This window comes from Somniosus microcephalus, chromosome 1, assembly GCF_052327205.1.
Source record: "Somniosus microcephalus isolate GS21.2 chromosome 1, FLI_Smic_1.0, whole genome shotgun sequence".
In the NCBI taxonomy this organism is placed as follows: Eukaryota; Metazoa; Chordata; class Chondrichthyes; order Squaliformes; family Somniosidae; genus Somniosus; species Somniosus microcephalus.
The window spans coordinates 55,661,097-55,679,740 of NC_140987.1; the positions used below are offsets into that span (position 1 = coordinate 55,661,097).

Here is an 18,644-nt window from a genome sequence, read left to right on the forward strand (position 1 = left end):
GTGTCTGTCTTTCTCTAAATCTGTTTTGTTTCCCTTTTTGATTGTGGGTACCACGTTAGCCTGTTTGCAGTCTGCTGGTACCTCCCCATTGTCCATTGATTCTGTCATCATAATTGTCAGTGCTTCACAAATCTCCTCCCAAGTTTCTCCTAGTAATCTGGGATAGATGCCGTCTGTCCCTGGGGATTTATTGTTTTGAGCTCTGGTAGCCTGTCTCGGACTTTCCGATCATTTATATTAAAGTTACTGATTTTGCTTGGGTTATCTCTGATTACTACTTCCAAGTATTCATTTCAGAATATTTATTATTTTGGATTCATCCTCACTTTTTAAAGCCTTTTTGTATCTTTCAGATTTTTCACTTCTCTGACTTCTTTCTTGCTGTTGCCTTCTGAGCTTCCTGATCGCTTCATTATATAAATATTTGGATAATTTATATAAAAAAGAACCTTGAAAGTGTTCAAAAAGTAGCAACACATCCCTGATTCAGATCGAGATAAAAAACAAGTTTTATTTTTCGTTTAATGTGTTTGAGTGCATTTCTTTGTAAAACCGCTCTTCCTTGTTACCAAGCCCCATCATAACTCAGCCTAGTGTCATAATGTTGTACAATGCTGCAACATATCAAACAGAGGCATTCAGTTACAGTAGTAAAATTGCAGTAACAAAGCCCATAATAGGGTAATATAAAACTGCATACTGTATATGATAAAGTGGGAGTGTGTTCAAGAATCAAACATATTCTTTGGGTTGGAAGGGGGAGCTCGAATGATATTGATAAATTAATCTTTGAAGCATATTCTTGGGTGTATCTTATCTTGGGTGTGCACTAGGGGGAAGTTGCCAATTGTCTAAAAATGACTTCTAAAGGCTGATGTTCCGATTGGCATAATCATGCCCAGCTCAATCTTTGACATGTTTTCCCATATCAAATGGGATGGGGCTGCCCCAGAAGAACAGCAAGCTGCAGAGGAGTTGAATGTTGAGGGTTAAGCTTTGCCCTGGAGCAGCAGTGATGAGTTTATTTAAGATTGGATGGCACATCAGTCATGAGATGTGTCGACTGTATTTTGCACTGCAGTAATTAGAGGAACTTGGGACAGTAAAGCACAAAAGAAAGATGCTCCCAATTCCAGCATGGATGGAGAGCAGAGGCTGAAGAAAGGCAAACCCCCCCCCCCCCCCCCAAGATTTAAGCTTAGTAAAAAACCACAAAAATAATCACGACAGGAATTGTCTAGACATGTTGGCAGTCTGAATTAATTCCCATCTCATTATCAAGATGTTCCTTATTAAAATAACGTTCTTTGTGAGTGTATGAAATATTTGAATTTTAGTAGTGGACCAAACATGTCAATCTATCCAGTTACATTATATGTGTAGCCCACTCCATGAGTTTGCACCTTTTCAGGCTCCTTTACAATTGCTCATAATCCATGTATGTTCTCATTCATTCCACAGGTGTGGTAGGTCACCCCCGGAAACATTTTCCGCATGAATTCTTGGGTGATCTCCCCAATCCTTCAGCTTTGTGACAGTTATATAAATACAAAGTGCTATTTATTAAGTTGTAACCAAAAGATTCTAATCCTTTAACTAAAGTTCAAAGAAATTTGGGGATGAAGAGTCACGGTAGTCTAAGCCAGTCTGCAATCAAATCAGATTTTGTTGGGATTTTTTATTTCTGGAAATTTGGCTCCTCTGAATTGGAATTTTTAAATTGGTTAGGTGCAAAGTGTGTGTCATACATTTTAAGACAGCACTGCATCCTCGCAACTAGCTCCATAAAGTATATTTTAAAATAAAAATCAAGCAAGACTCTGTTTATATCATGGGTACAAAAAATAAAACAGCGTATTGAGATTTGTGATGTGCTTTGCATGATAAATTTAGGAGAGGCCTTGCTTCTCGGGTTTTTTAGGTCAGTCCATATGGCAGCTGTTTTACCAGTCATACTATATCTTCATCTTTCGAGTGAATTTTTGTGCTTGCTAAGGTGAGGGCTGTTGGTTTAGAGAAAAGGAGTGCATTTTTCCATTATTTGCATTCTGTGTTGCCATCAAAAACTATAAAAGATCGGGTGTAACACAGGTCTGATGCAGAGTAAAAGTCCTTTTTTCATCATTTCAACCTCAAAGAGCACTGGTATACATTTTTCTGTTCAACTTCTACACATAGATAGGAATTGTAATTATCCAAGGGGGAGAAGGACAATAGATTTCCTAAGGAGGCTGAAGGGATGTAACCTGTCACCCCTGATCCCCTCTAACTTTTACCGCTGCACAATAGAGAGCATCCTGACGAACTGTATCACAGTATGGTATGGCAGCTGTAGCTACTATGACCGGAAAGCCCTGCAGCGGGTAGTCAAAACTGCCCAACGCATTACCGGCACCCGGCTACCGACCATAGAGCACATATACCAGAGACGCTGTTTACGGAGGTCACGGACCATCATCAAAGACCCTACCCACCCCAGCCACAGTCTGTTCGCCCTCCTGCCATCTGGGAGATGCTACAGATGCATTCGCACCCGAACGACCAGATTTAGGAACAGCTTCTTTCCCAGGGCTGTCATCCTACTGAACTCCACAAATAAACTCTAAAGCCTGCACATCTGCCAATGCACTTTATTATGGTTATGTTTATGTTAATGTATTACAAGCCAAATGTATGTTGAATGTTTGAATGTCTTAATCTAAATGTACACTCTCGGGAGCCGCAAGCCTACATTTCGTTGTACTGCACTTGTGCACTAACAATGACAATAAAGTTGATTATGATTATGAATAGAGGGTCTGCCAAGGACCATTATCCCTTTAAGAACTTTTGTGCCATGCACATCCAGCTTGGTCAGGTGATCTGCCCACTCCATTGTGTATATAGGCCTTGTTCTGAACTGCATTGTTAGTTCTTTTTATCTTGTTGGCATCGACCTTGACTGTTGACACATACCAGAAAAATGTCATCTTTCACTGTTTTTGGTGTCTTGCACCACTATAATTCATTGTAGTTTAGTCTACAGCTTGAAGTTACTTCTGCAGTAATTTATCAAAAGATCAATTGTTTCCCCCACCCCAAAGTTTCCATTTGCTTCAGTTACCAGTTCTATTTTGTCAATATTAACTGTGATGGAATAGCTGTTGATCAAGGCCTACCTTGGTTCAGCTCCAGTCCATGTTTTCAGCTTCTGGTTCATGCCAGCTTCAGGGTTTACAGGTGGTGTCAAATAACAGGTGCTCTTCCTGCTGATGGATGCACGCCACAGTTGGCACCCATCCCATGACCTTTTCAGTAAATGTGCTGATGTGATTATTTTCTGGGAGGCTGCTACAAGGACATCCAAATTCAAGTTCTTTGATCAGAGATCTTCCCCCCCCCCCCCCCCCCCCCCCAAAAAAAAGGTTCTGATTCTATTGGAAAATGTACCTTTATCTGAAAGTCAGAGCAAAAAATTGTATTTAGGGAGTGTTTTCATGAGTGGTCCAGGAAAGAAGCAACCTTAGCAGATTTCTATTCTGTCTTGCACAGCTAGTATAAATCATCTCCTAGGAAGGAGCTGGGTGGTGATCTTGTAGGACTTAGACAGCCTCATCCAGTATTGGTCACAAATCTGAACAACCTTCAGCTTCAGCAATCAATCCAACCACTCAACAACTGTCATCGTTTTTTTTATTCCACCACCTATGCCGTCTTCAGCACCTGTTTTGATCGGAATCAATAAGTGTCACCTAAGTGGAGGCAGCTTTTGCAGATCCCTCCCACTGAAACTTGGTAAAGATAAAATAAGGTATAAAACAAAATGCCCTTCTGAGACTTTCTTGTGAATTATTTCAGTACTGTGTCCCAGCTATAGCAATCTCCACATTGAGGTTTGTTATATTTTTTCTCCTCTTCCTTGCCCACTTCCTCCTTCCCCTCCTGCAGCCTCCTCTTCCCCCCTCCACCCAGCATTCCTTCCTTCCTTCCTTCCTTCCTTCCTTCCCCATCTCCTCTTCTTTTCCCCCCTCAGAATCCTGTTTCTCTCAAGCCTTATCTCCTTTCCTGCATCTCAATCTTCTCTCCTCTCTTTCTTCCCCTCTCCATGATCGTGCCTCTTTCTCCCCCACCCCCTTGTTGAATAGTGAAAATCGCCCATTGCTACTAATCCCAATTGGCTATACTATGAACCTGGACAGTGTGTTTTAGCATTCTGTTTGACTGTGGGTACATCGCAGCTGCCCCTGAACCTGATTCTATCCTCACCTAGAATCATAGAATGGTTACAGCACAGTAGGAGGCCATTCGGCCCCGTCGAGCCCGTGCCGGCTCTCTGCAAGAGCACTTCAGCTAGTCTCAATCCCCTGCCCTTTCTCCGTAGCCCTGCACATTTTTTTCCTTCAGGTACTTATCTAATTCGCTTTTGAAAGCCACGATTGAATCTGCTTCCACCACCCTTTCAAGCAATGCATTCCAGATCATAACCACTCGCACCTGGCTTGTGCACTCAAGCTGGTGTCAATGGAAAGCAAGTAGAAGCCGGAATCTTACTAATCTGGAGGTCAGTTGTAGCATCCCTCAGGCACTCTGGTTTAAATCACTAATTCCATACAGACCTGGAATCAAGCTGTGGACTGGTTTGTATGGTTTAACTACCCTGCTTCATACGTGGTTCAAAAAGAATAGCCACTCTTCCCAAGTGATGTGTTGTATACAGATTTGATATTAACCATAACTTACTGAATTTGGTTTCCTAGTGAGTTCATTAGGCTATGGGAAATCGATGACCTCATTGGTACCAGGGATGAGTGATTTCAGTTATGTGGAGATACTAGATATGTTGGGATTGTTCTCATTAGAGCAGAGAAGGTTAAGGGAAGATTTAATAGAGGTGTTCAAAATTATGAGGGATTTTGATAAACTAGATAGAGAGAAACTGTTTCCATTGGCAGGAGAGTTGATAATCAGAGGACTCCAATTTAAGATAATTGACAAGCGAACCAGGGGGAGATGAGATTTTTTATGCAGTGAGTTATGATGATCTAGAATGCACTGCCTGAAAGGGTGGTGGAAGCAGATTCAGTAGTAATTTTCAAAAGGGAATTGGATATATACTTGAAAAAGGAAATACTGGCAGGTCTGTGAGGAAAGAGCAGGGGGAGTGGGACTAATTGGAGAGCTCTTTCAAGGTGCTGGCACAGGCACGATGGGCTGAATGGTCTTCTGTGCTGTATGATTCTATGACTCAATGCAGTTTGTCCAAGCATCCCAGCAACCTCCAGGGTTGACCTTCACAGTACATCTATAGTCTTGACAATTGAGTCTTTTACCCATTTGTTTTGGAAGCTTTTTAATTTAAAAAAAAAAGTCAAAAAATGCTTTTCCTGGTTTAATACTCAGCTGTGAATGATTCATTTGTGTACCTATTGAGACAGATCTGATTTTAAAAATCTGCTTTTGAAACCAACTTCACTTTTGTCATGTACCAAACAGGCTAAATTGTGAAAATATTTACTTTGATCCTTGTGAACCTTGCCCTTTCCCATGCAAATTACTTCCCTGTGAACTGTAACTTTTCATATAAGCCATATTGGTTTGTTTGTGGATTATATCTGTATGCAAAGCATATATTTATGAACTGCTGATGCATCTTTGGGTTGTCACCAGTATTGTGGTAAAGCTTAAAAGTATGCATCACTGTTGGGTGGGCATTACTTAACATTGCATGTCGTAGCCCATTGTATGTACAGATGATTTCATAGAATCATACAAGGAGGCCATTCGGCCCATCGAGTCTGCGCAGCTCTTTCGAAGAACAATTCAGTTAGTCCCACTCCCCGCTTATCCCTGCAATTTTTTCTCCAAGTATTTATCCAATTCCCTTTAGAAAGCTACTATTGAATCTGTATCCACCACCCTGTCAGGTAGTGCATTCCAAATCCTAACCACTCATTGTGTAAAAAAGTTTTTCCTCATGTCGCCTCTGGTTCTTTTACCAATCACCTTAAATCTGTGCCCTCTGGTTATCGACCCTTCAGCCATTGGAAACAGTTTCTATTTATTTACTCGATCTAAACCCTTCATGATTTTGAACACCTCTATCAAATCTCCTCTGAGCCTTCTCTGCTCCAAGGAGAACAACCTGACCTTCTCTAGTCTATCCACATAACTGTATTCCCACATCCTGGAACCATTCTAGTAAATCTCTTCTGTACCCTCTCCAAAGCCTTCATGTCCTTCCTAAAGTGCGGTGCTCAGAATTGGACACAATACTCCAGCTGGGGCCAAACAAGTGTTTTATACAGGTTCAGCATAACTTCCTGGCTTTTGTACTCTCTGCCTCTATTTATAAAGTCCAAGATTGCATATGCTTTATTAACTGCTTTGTTAACCTGTCCTGCCACCTTCAAACATTTGTGCACTGTTCTTGCACACCTTTTAAAATTGTACCATTTTGTGTGTATGGTCTCTCCTCATTCTTCCTACCAAAATATATCACCTTACACTTCTGTGTTGAATTTCATCCACCAGCTTGTCTGTGTCTTCTTGAAGTCTATTACTGTGTTCCTCACTGTTTATTATACTTCTAAGTTTTTTGTGTTATCTGCAAATTTCTAAATTGTGCTCTCTCTCTCTCTCTCTCTCTCTCTCTTTCTCTTTCTTCGCCCCCCCCCCCCCCCCCCAAGTCCAAGTCGTTAATGTATATCAAGAACAGCAGTGGTCCTAGTACTGAACCTTGGGGAACGCCACTGTGTACCTCCCTCCAATCTGCAAAACAGCCATTCACCACAACTCTGTTTTCTTTCCCTTGGCCAATTTTGTATCCATGCTGCTACTGCCCCTTTTATCCCATGGGCTTCAATTTTGCTAACAAGCCTAATATATGGTACTTTATCAAATGCCTTTTGAAAGTCCATATACACAATATCAACTGCACTGCCCTCATCCACCCTCTCTGTTACCTCATCAAATTATTCAAACACGATTTGCCCTTAAATCCGTGCTGGCTCTTTATTAGTCCATGCTTGTCCAAGTTAATTTGCTGTTAATTTTTTCCCGGATTATTGTTTCTAAAAGCTTACCTGCCACCAACGTTAAACTGACTGGCCTGTAGTTGCTTGGTTTATCCTTCTCCCCTTTTCTGAACAAGCGTGCAACATTTGCAATCCTTCAGTCCTTTGGCACCACCCCTGTATCTAAGGAGGATTGGAAGATTGTGACCAGCACCTCCTGCAATTTCTACCCATGCTTCCCTCAGTAACCTAGGATACATCCCATGCAGACCAGGTGACTTACCCATTTTAATTACTGCTAGCCTTTCCAGTACCACCTCTAACTATTTTTATCTCATTGTGTCCCAGAAACCACCTCATTTACCATACCTTCAGCAAAGTCCTCTTGTACCTCAGCCATGCCTTCTGCCTCCACCAATAGTTCTCCATTTTGGTTCCTAATCGGGCCCCCACCGCTCTTCTGACAACCCTTTTACTGTTAATATGCCTATAGAAGATCTTTGGATTCCCCTTTGTTAGCTGCCAATCTATTCTCGTAATGTCTCTTTGCCCCTCTTATTTACTTTTTCACTTCTCTGTACTTTTTATATTCAGCCTGATTCTCCCTTATATTATCAAGCTGGCCTTTGTCATACCCCCCTTTTTCTGCTTCATCCTACTCTCCAACTCCTTCGTCATCCAGGAAGCTCTGGCTTTGGTTGCCCTCCCTTTCCTCTTTGTAGGAATGTACCTAGACTGTACCCGGACCATCTCCTCTTTAAAGGCTGCCCATTACTCCATTACATTTTTGCCTGCCAGTCTTTGATTCCAGTTTACCCGGGCCAGATTCCTCTTCAATTTGCTGAAATTAGCCCTCCTCCCGTTAAGTATCTTTATTCTAGAATTTTTGTGCAGCACATTAACCTGTGGCGCTTTAAAATTAACCTTTTCAAAACAACATCCTCAACAAGATCAGTTATTAAGCACAAAATTGCTTGAAAGCCAAGAAATTTGTGGAATATATAGTTTTTCATCCATATGCACATTCTGTAATAATTCTGTCTAATATTTTTTCCCAGTTAAACTTATCATATTCTATCAAGATTTTCTGGTTTTCTTTGAATTTCACTTACCTATGATTTAGTCATCAAATGCTTTATCTCCAAGGTGAGTGGTTGGTTGCATAGCTTTGAGACCACCCAGGTCCATATCCTGCCTAGCTGAAGTGATGGTGACCATCGCTGCCTGATAATTAGTCGTTCACTCACCATGTCTCTTCTCTGACCCCTCTTTCCCCCCCCCCCCCCCCCCCCCAAAACCCTGCCAACACCAATTCACCTTCCTCTTCCCCTATACCCTCCATTTTCACTTTTCCCTCTGGAGAAGCATGGGGGGGGTGGGAGGTGGGATGGGGGGAAAGGGAGAGGAAGAGATGGAGATTACTATCTGTTGGGAAAACAGAGGATGAGAGTGAGTGGGTGTTGAAAGTGGAGGGTGCGAAGGAGGGAGCTGTGCAAACAGTTTGGAGAGGACTGCATAAGGGATTGGTAGCGGAGGGGACAAGGTTGAGGGCAAAAGGGGAAGAAGATGGGGCAAAGGGGGATGCGCGTCAGGCACAAGTAAGGCTAATAGCCTGCATTTTTCCCCCATCCCTCAAACGCATCTGTACCCATCCATCCTCTACTTTCACGTTGACCTGCCATAAAGTAATTACAAAGGAGTACTAGTAAACTAACCCATAGAATGAATATCTTTGAAGGCACAGAGCTACGTTGTCTGGTTAAAATCTGCAATTAACATGGGTGAAGGGAAGAAGGAGATCTGTGGTGTTCAATAGAATTAATTCTGGGATGGGACGAGTTGAAAGCTGCATGTACCAAAACTTTGAATATAGCTTGTTTAGACTTCAACAGCAAAGTAGTAGAAGTGGTTAAAATGAGTCATTATTCCCTTTGATCAAAAAGTTCACTTTTTGGGTGCTGCCACCTCAGTCATATTTTGAAGTAGAGACCAGTCATCCAATATTGTTAACATGGGTGCTTGGCCCATTTGCAACAGATATGCTAAATGTACTCGAGGTACTATTTCCAGTAAGAATCAACAGTCCCCAGTATGGGCTGTCTGGAAGTGATAAACTTGGGTAAAGAGGGTAGTTTTAAGTCTCGCTGAGAAACCATAAACTTACAAAAAAAGTTTTTGTCTGTTCCAAGATGATGAGTGCGTTATCTGACTAATTTGAAATAGTGAAATTAGTAGGGAACGTGAACTTAAAATGTTTTATTGTAAATTGTGCTTTAGTTTAAGGTTTAATATAGGTGTATAACATTTGAATTTGCATTAAATTTGCTTGATGCTTCATGCATTTCCCTACTAAATTCTCTTAATATTTCTGAAGACTAGTTGACTCATTTTTTAAAGCAAAAAGGAGCAGAAATAATTTTATTCTAGAACATTGCATGGTTTTACATGCTTTGTGTTTGGGTACCTGGAAATCCGAAATGTCCTGGGAATGGGGAAACTACAGAATTTTTATAAAGCTCTGAATAATACAGTACAGCTAATTGCCACTCATTTGAAGAACTGTGAATCTTTTTAGATGTATAAATGGAACTCCTTTTATTGTGAGCATCTATTTACATTTCCAAAGGTACTTACTTCATAATGCATGAAAAGGGGGGGAAATCCGGACTCTCTGTAATGCAACCATTCAGGATTGTTTTGTATTCAGTATCTTTGTTTAGTTCTATTAATTGGTTTGTATTTTAAGCCTCTGGTATCATCAGAGCAGGTTTGTAGGATTTCCACAAAAATAACTCTGATATAGTGACCTGATTATAATTTAGCTGGTGCACAATTGACATTTTTTGTAACTGGTTAAAGCTACTGTAATCTGATCGTGGCAATATGATTTTAGATTTAGTCAAACACATTGGGCCATAATTTGCTGTCAAATGCGCAAATACTACAGCAACTTCAGGTGAGAGCAGATGCACAGTTAAACATGGAAATCGAAAAGTTGTTGTCTGAGATATGCTGCTCTGCTATTAACTTTGCAAGAATGGCATCTCGCTGTCTGCTTCACCATTGAAATGCATTGAATGCCTTGAAGTTGTTGTGTTTGAGCAGTAGATATGTACTAAACTCGCTACAGAAAGTTAAGACTTGTCCATTTCAATCTAAATAACGTTTTAATGTGATAAGTTACTGCCAGTCAATCTCTCTGGCACTGAAAATTAACTATTACAAGTGTAATTATTCCTTCAGGTGTTATTTGTTGGAGATAATTTATAATTTTTTTAATTACTTTTCCTTTGTGTGTCTCCCCTCTCTCAAACCAATCTTTTTTTCCCTCTTTTTTTTCTCTTCCTGTACCTGATTTGTCATTGAATTCACCCACCCTAATTTATACTTCCTTCTCAGTCCTCGTGCTGTTAATTTCACAATCTTTTAATCTGCTTGGTTAAGGAGATACGCAGTTGCTTGCCTGATCCCAAGTGCCCGGTTCCCCTCGCTGCACTTTCAAAAACTTGCGGTGCAAAATATCATCGCGATTAAACGGGCAAGGGCAAGTCTAACTAATGGCGGACACTATTAGTTGCCTTGCTATAGCAAATTATGACCGATTGAATGCTTTATCTAATCCAGTGACTAGAATCCAACATGCATTAAAGCTGAAGCCTTGAGTTACTGTTATACAGTAGGTACCAGCTACAGACTAGTTCTTGCATAGAATGATGTAGAAATAACAGATCAAAATTATATTGCTAGCATCACTTAGTCAGGCAAAGTGAAGCCATGTGCATAAATATATGTACAGGACAAAGGTTTAAAAAGCAATAACAGCAAATGCTGGAAAAACTCAGCAGGCCAGGCAACATCCGTGGAGAGAAATAGTCAACGTTTCAGGTCGAAACCTTTCGTCAGGACTGAAAAAACACAGGAAATGAAACAGATTAAAAGGCCAGTTTGGGGGCTGGGCAATGGGGATGAAAGAACAAAAGAGAAGTGAAGAGACATTTAAGAGGTTTTCGAGACGAGATGGTGATAGGATTAGTAAAGAGACAAGACGGCTCTAGATTAGGTGTGAAATGCACTGGCAGAATGAGACAGCTGCCATGTGGGAGAGAAAAAAAGGGGGAAGGGCACAAAACAAAGGTGTGGATAAAAAATATATATAAAAATGTAATAGGGGCTGAGGTTATGATCTGAAATTGTTGAACTCGATATTGAGTCCAGAAGGCTGTAAAGTGCCTAATCAGAAGATGAGGTGCTGTTCCTCGAGCTTACGCTGGGTTTCTGTGGAACAATGCAAGAGCCTGAGTACGGTGGGGTCTGAGTGGGAATGGGGCGGTGAATTAAAATGACAGACGACCGGAAGCTTGGGGTCACCCTTACGGACTGAACGGAGGTGTTCCGCAAAGCGGTCACCCAATCTGCGTTTGGTCTCCCCAATGTAGAGGAGACCGCATCGTGAGCAGCGAATACAGTATACTAGATTGCAAGAAGTACAAGTAAATCGCTGTTTCACCTGGAAGGGATGTTTGGGGCCCTGGACAGTGGGAAGGGGGGAGGTATAAGGGCAGGTGTTGCATCTCTTGCGCTTGCACGGGAAGGTGCAAGGGGAAGGGGTGCTGGGGGTGATAGAGGAGTGGACTAGGGTGTCTCGGAGGGAGCGGTCCCTATGGAATGCTGAAAGGGGAGGGGTGGGGAAGATGCGTTTGGTGGTGGGATCACGTTGGAGGTGGCGGAAATGGCAGAGGATGATCCGTTGAATGTGGAGGCTGGTGGGGTGAAAGGTGAGGACAAGGGTAACCCTATTGTGGTTCCGGGAGGGAGGGGCAGAGGTGAGGGCAGAAGTGCGGGAGATAGAACGGACACGGTGGAGGGCGGTGTCAACCACGGTAGAGGGGAATCCTCGGTTGAGGAAAAGGAAGACATGTCGGAAGCACTGGTGTGGAAGGTGGCATCGTCTGAGCAGATGCGGCGGAGACGGAGAAACTGGGAGAATGGAATAGTCTTACAGGAGGCGGGGTGGGAGGAAGTGTAGTCCAGGTAGCTGTGGGAGTCAGTGGGCTTGTAGAGAATGTTGGTCAATAACCTATCCCCAGAGATGGAGACGGAGAAGTCGAGGAAGGGAAGGGAAGAGTCGGAGATGGACCATGTGACGGTGAGGGAAGGGTGGAAATTGGAGGCAAAGTGAATGAAATTGTCTAGTTCAGGGCGAGAGCAGGAAATGGCACCGATACAGTCATCAATGTACCGGAAAAAGAGGTGAGGGAGGGGACCTGAGTAGGACTGGAACAAAGAGAGTTCCACATATCCCACGAAAAGGCAGGCATAGCTAGGACCCATGCGGGTTCCCATAGCAACACCTTTGATTTGGAGGAAATGAGTGGAGTCAAAGGAGAAGTTGTTCAATGTGAGAACAAGTTCAGCCAGGCGGAGGAGGGTGGTGGTGGATGGGGACTGGTTGGGCCTCTGTTAACAAGTTCAGCCAGGTGCTATCTGAGAACTCTTGTACTGGTTGCGGTTGCATTTCACCTTTTACAAAGATGAAGCAGAGAGCAGATTTATCACTCTTGATGAACTGATTCCAAGGTGCGGCACTGGCCTTGTGCTTAAGAGCAAAATGTGTAGTGCAACAGCCCTTTTCAGAAATGAATGAGTGATGCACTTTAGGGATTGGTGTGTGTTGCCAGTATGCGCCAAACTTGCAATTTAGGAAAAAAATGACCAGAGTTTATCTTTTAGAGCTGTATTCTGTGTAATATATTGTCTATTTAATTTGTGTCCGACAATAGTTCTGGTGAAATGCTCTGTTGCTATATAAGAAATGGTTCTACGTACCATGTTTCCGGCGCAGACGTGATGGGCAGAATGGCTTCCTTCTGTACTGTTCTATGTTCAAGGAGTTGTAATTTAATCATCCCATATTTGTACCTAATTCAGCAGCTAGAATGAATATTTGTGGTTCATTCTGGCTGAATCACTTTCTTGTGTGCAGAATTTACACTAATTATATTCTTGCTGAAAAGTTCAACATATTGGAATCTTGTTGAGAGGTCTTGCTTTAAGTTTCCTGATTTAATGTTTAACATCTGTTTGTTTTAGTCTGAATAAAAAGATGGCAAAATAGTCTGGTAATGTGCAACTGCATAAACATTTACTTTTTCAAGACTGAAAAGGCATACCAGCTTGCAGATTCTTAATGAGGTATTCCACTCCATGGGTGGTGGCTGTGGCAATGTGGTATTGTACCTCTGCCAGTTGTTTCTTTACCACCTTGTAATCTGTAGGAGAAATTGTGCAACTCGCGTGTTAAGAATAGTGTGGTTTCAGTGTCGAGTGAGGCAGGGTTTTAAACTTTACTCTTCTAATCATAGTCATATGCTCTGCTGAGCCACCTCACACATTTTAATTTAGCCTCTGATTAAGGTTTTTGTCAAATTTAATAAGAGAACTGAAATGGATTGTGCATGGTCTGTGAAAGGGGGCTGTTTCGATTGGATAAAATACCTCTTTATTGAAAGGAGGGGGTGGGGAAAAAAGACTTGCATTTATATAGCGCCTTTCACGACCACGGGCTGTCTCAAAGCGCTTTACAGTCAATGAAGTACTTTTGAAGTGGAGTCACTGTTGTAATGTGAATTGTAATTTGAAACGGGATCCTTTACATTTTATCGTGTTTGCGATCCATATGCTGATGTAATAGCATCGCAGCCTGTATTAATTAAATCGAGGGTCATGTGATGAAAATATGCTTTCAGCAACCTCACTAACTGGAACAATCTGCCAGGATCATCCGCAAGCCTGCTCTGTGCAAACACTTAATGTCACACTAGATGTGTACCAACAGCATACAGCATTGTAGCATTCTAACTAGATCATGATTGTAATAGTAAGTGGAAAAAGGCTGTTGCTCTGGTCTGCGTTATTGGTTTCTGCCAGTCAGAACTAAGAACGAGCTGCTCAGAATAGAAATCCTCACCATTGCTAGTACATCCATCTTCACTCCGAAATACCCAAATTCCAGAATTCTTCTCTGGTTTGCAATTTGCGCAGGAAAACCAATCACCGAACATGATCTCCAAACACCAGCAGCAATCTTGGAATTCCAATGTCATAAAAATTCATTTAATGTATTCAGTCACCATAAACTAGTGGCCTTGCTAATCACATTTCAAAAGTGTTTTTTTTTTTGGAAGTCATTTTGAATGATAAAAGTTAAAAACATTTTTAGGTGGGGAATTGTAGCTTTGATTCTTCCCATTTTGGGTTGTTTAATTTTGTTATTTGCAAATGAGAAGCTGAGTGATGAGCAGATATTGATATTGAATCTTTTACAATAAATCAATACATGGATTTGAATGGGCTGGGTGATGATATTTGGTTGATTGATATTTAGGCTATTCAAAATCATTGAATTATAATACATCTTTTCACTGTCCTCTGTGTTGCAATTGTCTGTAGTGAAACTGCATGGAGCAGCCATTAGCAAGATATCAAAATACCAACGACATAAGGCCTTTATTTAGTAGGTTGAGCTTCTATATTGCTGAAACTGAAGCCACCAGCAAAACTGTTTCTTTGCCTAATAAGATCCAGTCGTTTTGTGCTGTACTGTTTGCCGAAAGGAATGCAGTTTCCTTGGTGCAACTGGCTGTAGGAACAAGATTACAGTAGTTTAATCAGTCAGACTTGCCATTTAAGAAACCATGGGAGATTTATTACAATGTAAACATATTTACGCTCCGTAATACTGATACACACTTTAGACTAAACTTGGAAAAAAAAAAGTGGCAGAAAGAAATCTGAAAGGTCATTTCTATATTTATCTGTGGCGTTTATTTCTAGGCACAATACAGCCCTCATTTTGTTTTACTGAGTCCATCTTTCACTTTACTGTCTCTGTTAAATGAATGCAGTGATTGCATATATTAAACAAATCTTGTGTCTTTCAGGGATTCAAGAATTTCCAGAAAATATCAAAAACTGCAAGGTCCTGTCTGTTGTTGAGGCCAGTGTAAATCCTATTTCAAAGTAAGTTTCCATTGACTTTTCCTCCAGTTGATTCATTGATGATCACCAGTTAATTTCTATGTACATACTGACCTTTTATTTGGTTTGATGCTGCTACGGCAGGGTGGTCGTGCTGAAGGATTTGGTTTCCAGGCATCTTACCCGTTATCCATTAGTTGTTTTAGTCACTTGCACCTTGTTTGGTTATAATGTGCCACATTTACTTGAGTACTCCTTTTCTTTGTACAAGGTTAAATTTGTAATGGGGAAATGTTGGATGCAAAAATAAAGAGAGAATATTTAAGTCTTTGCAATGATTTGTTTATAACATTACTGACATCAGCCCACAAATATATATACGGAAAGTGGATTTAATTTTAAGTAAAATTCCTTCCTCATTCTCAATTCTGCGTGCCTGCACTTCTTGCTTCCTTCAAGTGCTAAACTTAAATGGTTTTCTTTGGTTAGAACTAGAGTTTGAGAATCAGAATTTATGGTACAGAAGGAGGTCATTTGCTATTTCCAATTCTGAATAGTGACACAATCTAGTTGGGTTTGATGTAAAAATTGAAAAGGAATAATGAAGAGTTAAAGCTTAGGGTTCTTGACTGAAATAAGGCAAAGCTAAGTGAGATATGAAGGGCCCAAATTTACGAGGCAGAAAAGTTAACAAACAGACTGGGATATCTTCAAATATAAGGTGGATAGAATAAAAAATAAATATGTTCAAAGTATAGTTTCATGGATAAGGGCAGCACGGTGGCATAGTGGTTAGCACTGTTGCCTCACAGCGCCAGGGACCCGGGTTCAAATCCGGCCTCGGGTGACTGTCTGTGTGGAGTTTGCACATTCTCCCCGTGTTTGCGTGGGTTTCCTCCGGGTGCTCCGGTTTCCTCCCACAGCCCAAAGATGTGCGGGTTAGGTTGATTGGCCATGATAAAAATTGGCCCTTAGTGTTAGGGGGGATTAAATACGTGGGGTTACGGGGATAGGGCTTGGGTGGGATGGCTGTCAGTGTAGGGTCCGGGTGCTAGGGTTTGGCTGATCAGCCATGATCTCGTTGAATGGCGGAGCAGGTTCGAAGGGCCGAATGGCCTACTCCTGCTCCTATCTTCTATGTTTCTATGTTTCTTCTATGATAAATGGAGAGATCAAAACTAAACAAATTTTAAATTGTGTCTAATAAGGTTAGGGTTAATAATCCTAAAGAAATCATGAATATAGAAAGTGTATTAGGGAGGTGAAAGAGCAGACTAGAAAAATGCAAAGAGAATATTTATCATATTCCAACAGATAATATAAATGGTAATATGGATTTTTATAAGCATATAAAAGTCAAAGAATAGTTAGAGGGGCTTAGAAGCAAAGGGGGAGTTTAATTGTGGAGGATGATGGTATAACCATTGTTTCACATTCATTTTTACAGATGATGGATGGAAGTGAGCACATGGGTGTAGCAGAGGACAAATGTTCAGTGAAGAAATGATGCTAAACCATTATAAATCACTGGTTAGGCCTCAGCTAGAGTATTGTGGCCAATTCTGGGCACCATACTTTAGGAAGGATGTCAAGGCCTTTGAGAGGATGCAGAGGAGATTTACTAGAATGATCCCAGGGATGCAGGACTTCAGTTATGTGAAGGGTTAGGGTGGAGTAAATAAGGATAAACTCTTTCTGCTGCCGAGTGCTTTTGTAACCAGAGGACACTGATTTAAGATAATTTTTAAAGGAGCTGTAGAGCAGATGAGAATTTTTTTTTTTTTTTTTTGTGTGTGTTATGATCTGGAATGCACTACCTGAAAGGGTGGTGGAAGCAGACTCAATCGTAACTTTCAAAACAAAATTCGATATATATTTGAACAGGAAAAAATTTGAGCTATGGGAAAAGAGCTGGGGGGAGGAGAGTGGGATTAATTGGATAGCTCGTTCAAAGAGCCGGCACAGGCACAATGGGCCGACCAGCCTCCTGTGCTGTAAGATTATATGATAGAAAAGGAATTGGTTGTTGAATAACGGGAACGGTAGCCTAGTGGTAATGTCACTGGGCTAGTAATCCAGAGGCTTGGACTAATGATCCAGAGACGTGAGTTCAAATCCCACCATAGCAGCTGGGGAATTTAAATTCAGTTAATTATATAAATCTGGAATTAAAAAGCTAGTATCAGTAATGGTAACCATCTGGTTCACTAATGTTCTTTAGGGAAGGAAATCTGCTGTCCTTACCTGGTCTGGCCTATATGTGACTCCAGACCCACAGTAATGCGGTTGACTCTTAACTGCCCTCTGAAATGGCCTAGCAAGCCACTCAGTTGTAACTAACCACTACGAAACATAATAAGCACCTCACGGACTGCAATGGTTCAAGAAGGCAGCTCACCACCACCTTCTCGAGAGCAACTCAGGATCCCATAAGCAATTTTTTTTTAAATAGCTGAACGGTGTATGTATAAGGCACGAGGTCCTGCTGGCATGTACCCTATGCTGTTGAATTAAGTCAGAGAGGAGATAGTGGAGGCTGTGGTCATAATATTTCACCCTTCAAATATGCAAATTATGCTGTGGAGCTGGAGAGCCTTTAATCAGGAAGGGAGAGATGGATCAATGGTGTACGTATAGACCAGTTCATTTAATGTTAGTTGTGGGCAAACTCTTATAATCCATAACTCAAGTTAAAATTAATGAGCATTTTGATATGGGTGGGTTAATCGAGGACAGCCAACATGGATTTGTTAAAGGCAGATAATGTTTGACAAATGTAATCGTTTATATATATAAAAAAAAAATAATTAGATGGCTAAAGGGAATGCAGTAGACGTAGCCTATATGGATGAGGTGTCTCACAAAAACCTAGTTAGAAAAAAATCAAACAAATGGTCTAAGAGGAAATAGAACAGTATGGATATAAAATTGGCTGATGGGCAGGAAACCGAGCTGGGGTAAATGGGTGTTACTTCAGTTGGTGAAGGGTTAGAAGTGGTGTACCACAGGGATTCACTTTTGTTATTTTTATATATATATACAGGAAACTCTATTTTTATCCAGGACCGGCGTGGTGCCGGTTTATCAAAGTCCGGATTACAGAGAGGTATAGTGAAAGGCACGAGAGCCCCATACACTGCCACAGATCTAGGCGGCCCTGTTGCATGGCAACAGGTGCAGGAACCCCGGCCACAGATCCAGGTGTCCCTGTTGCATAGCAACAGGTGCAGGAACCCCAGTTACACGGCCACAGATCCAGGAACGACCACTAATATGAAGTAAAACTTACCTGAACCTACTCCTGAATTTTGCCGGTTAACAGAGATTTCTGGTTATTTAGGTACCGGTAAATCCAGAGTTTCCTGTAGATGATTTGGATTCGGCATAGAGAGCACAATCTCAAAATTTGTTGACAAATCAAAAGCAGCAGATTTGGCAAATGACAAAGATTATAAAAGACTTCAGAAAGGCCTAACCCAGTTAGAGAAATGAGCTGACAGGTGTCGGATACAATTTAGTATGGATAAGTGTGAGTAATGTTCTTTTGGGGGTCCAAAGAAAGGATGGGAATATAAAGAAAGTGTGCATTTATATAGCTCCTTTCATGACCTCCGGAAGTCCCAAAGTGCTTCACAGCTAATCAAGTACTTTTTGAAGTGTAGCCACTGTTGTAAC

At 41.3% G+C, this 18,644-nt stretch overlaps 1 protein-coding gene across 3 annotated transcripts in view; it reads left to right on the top strand.

Annotated features, from left to right (window-relative positions):
• erbin (erbb2 interacting protein) overlaps positions 1 to 18,644 on the top strand; it is a 244,683-nt gene that overhangs the window by 123,804 nt on the left and 102,235 nt on the right. For all 3 annotated transcript variants that reach the window (XM_085981629.1, XM_085981638.1, XM_085981647.1), the window contains exon 4: positions 14,933 to 15,011. In XM_085981629.1, the coding sequence (XP_085837755.1) occupies positions 14,933 to 15,011 (79 nt within the window). The remainder of the gene's footprint in view (positions 1 to 14,932; positions 15,012 to 18,644) is intronic.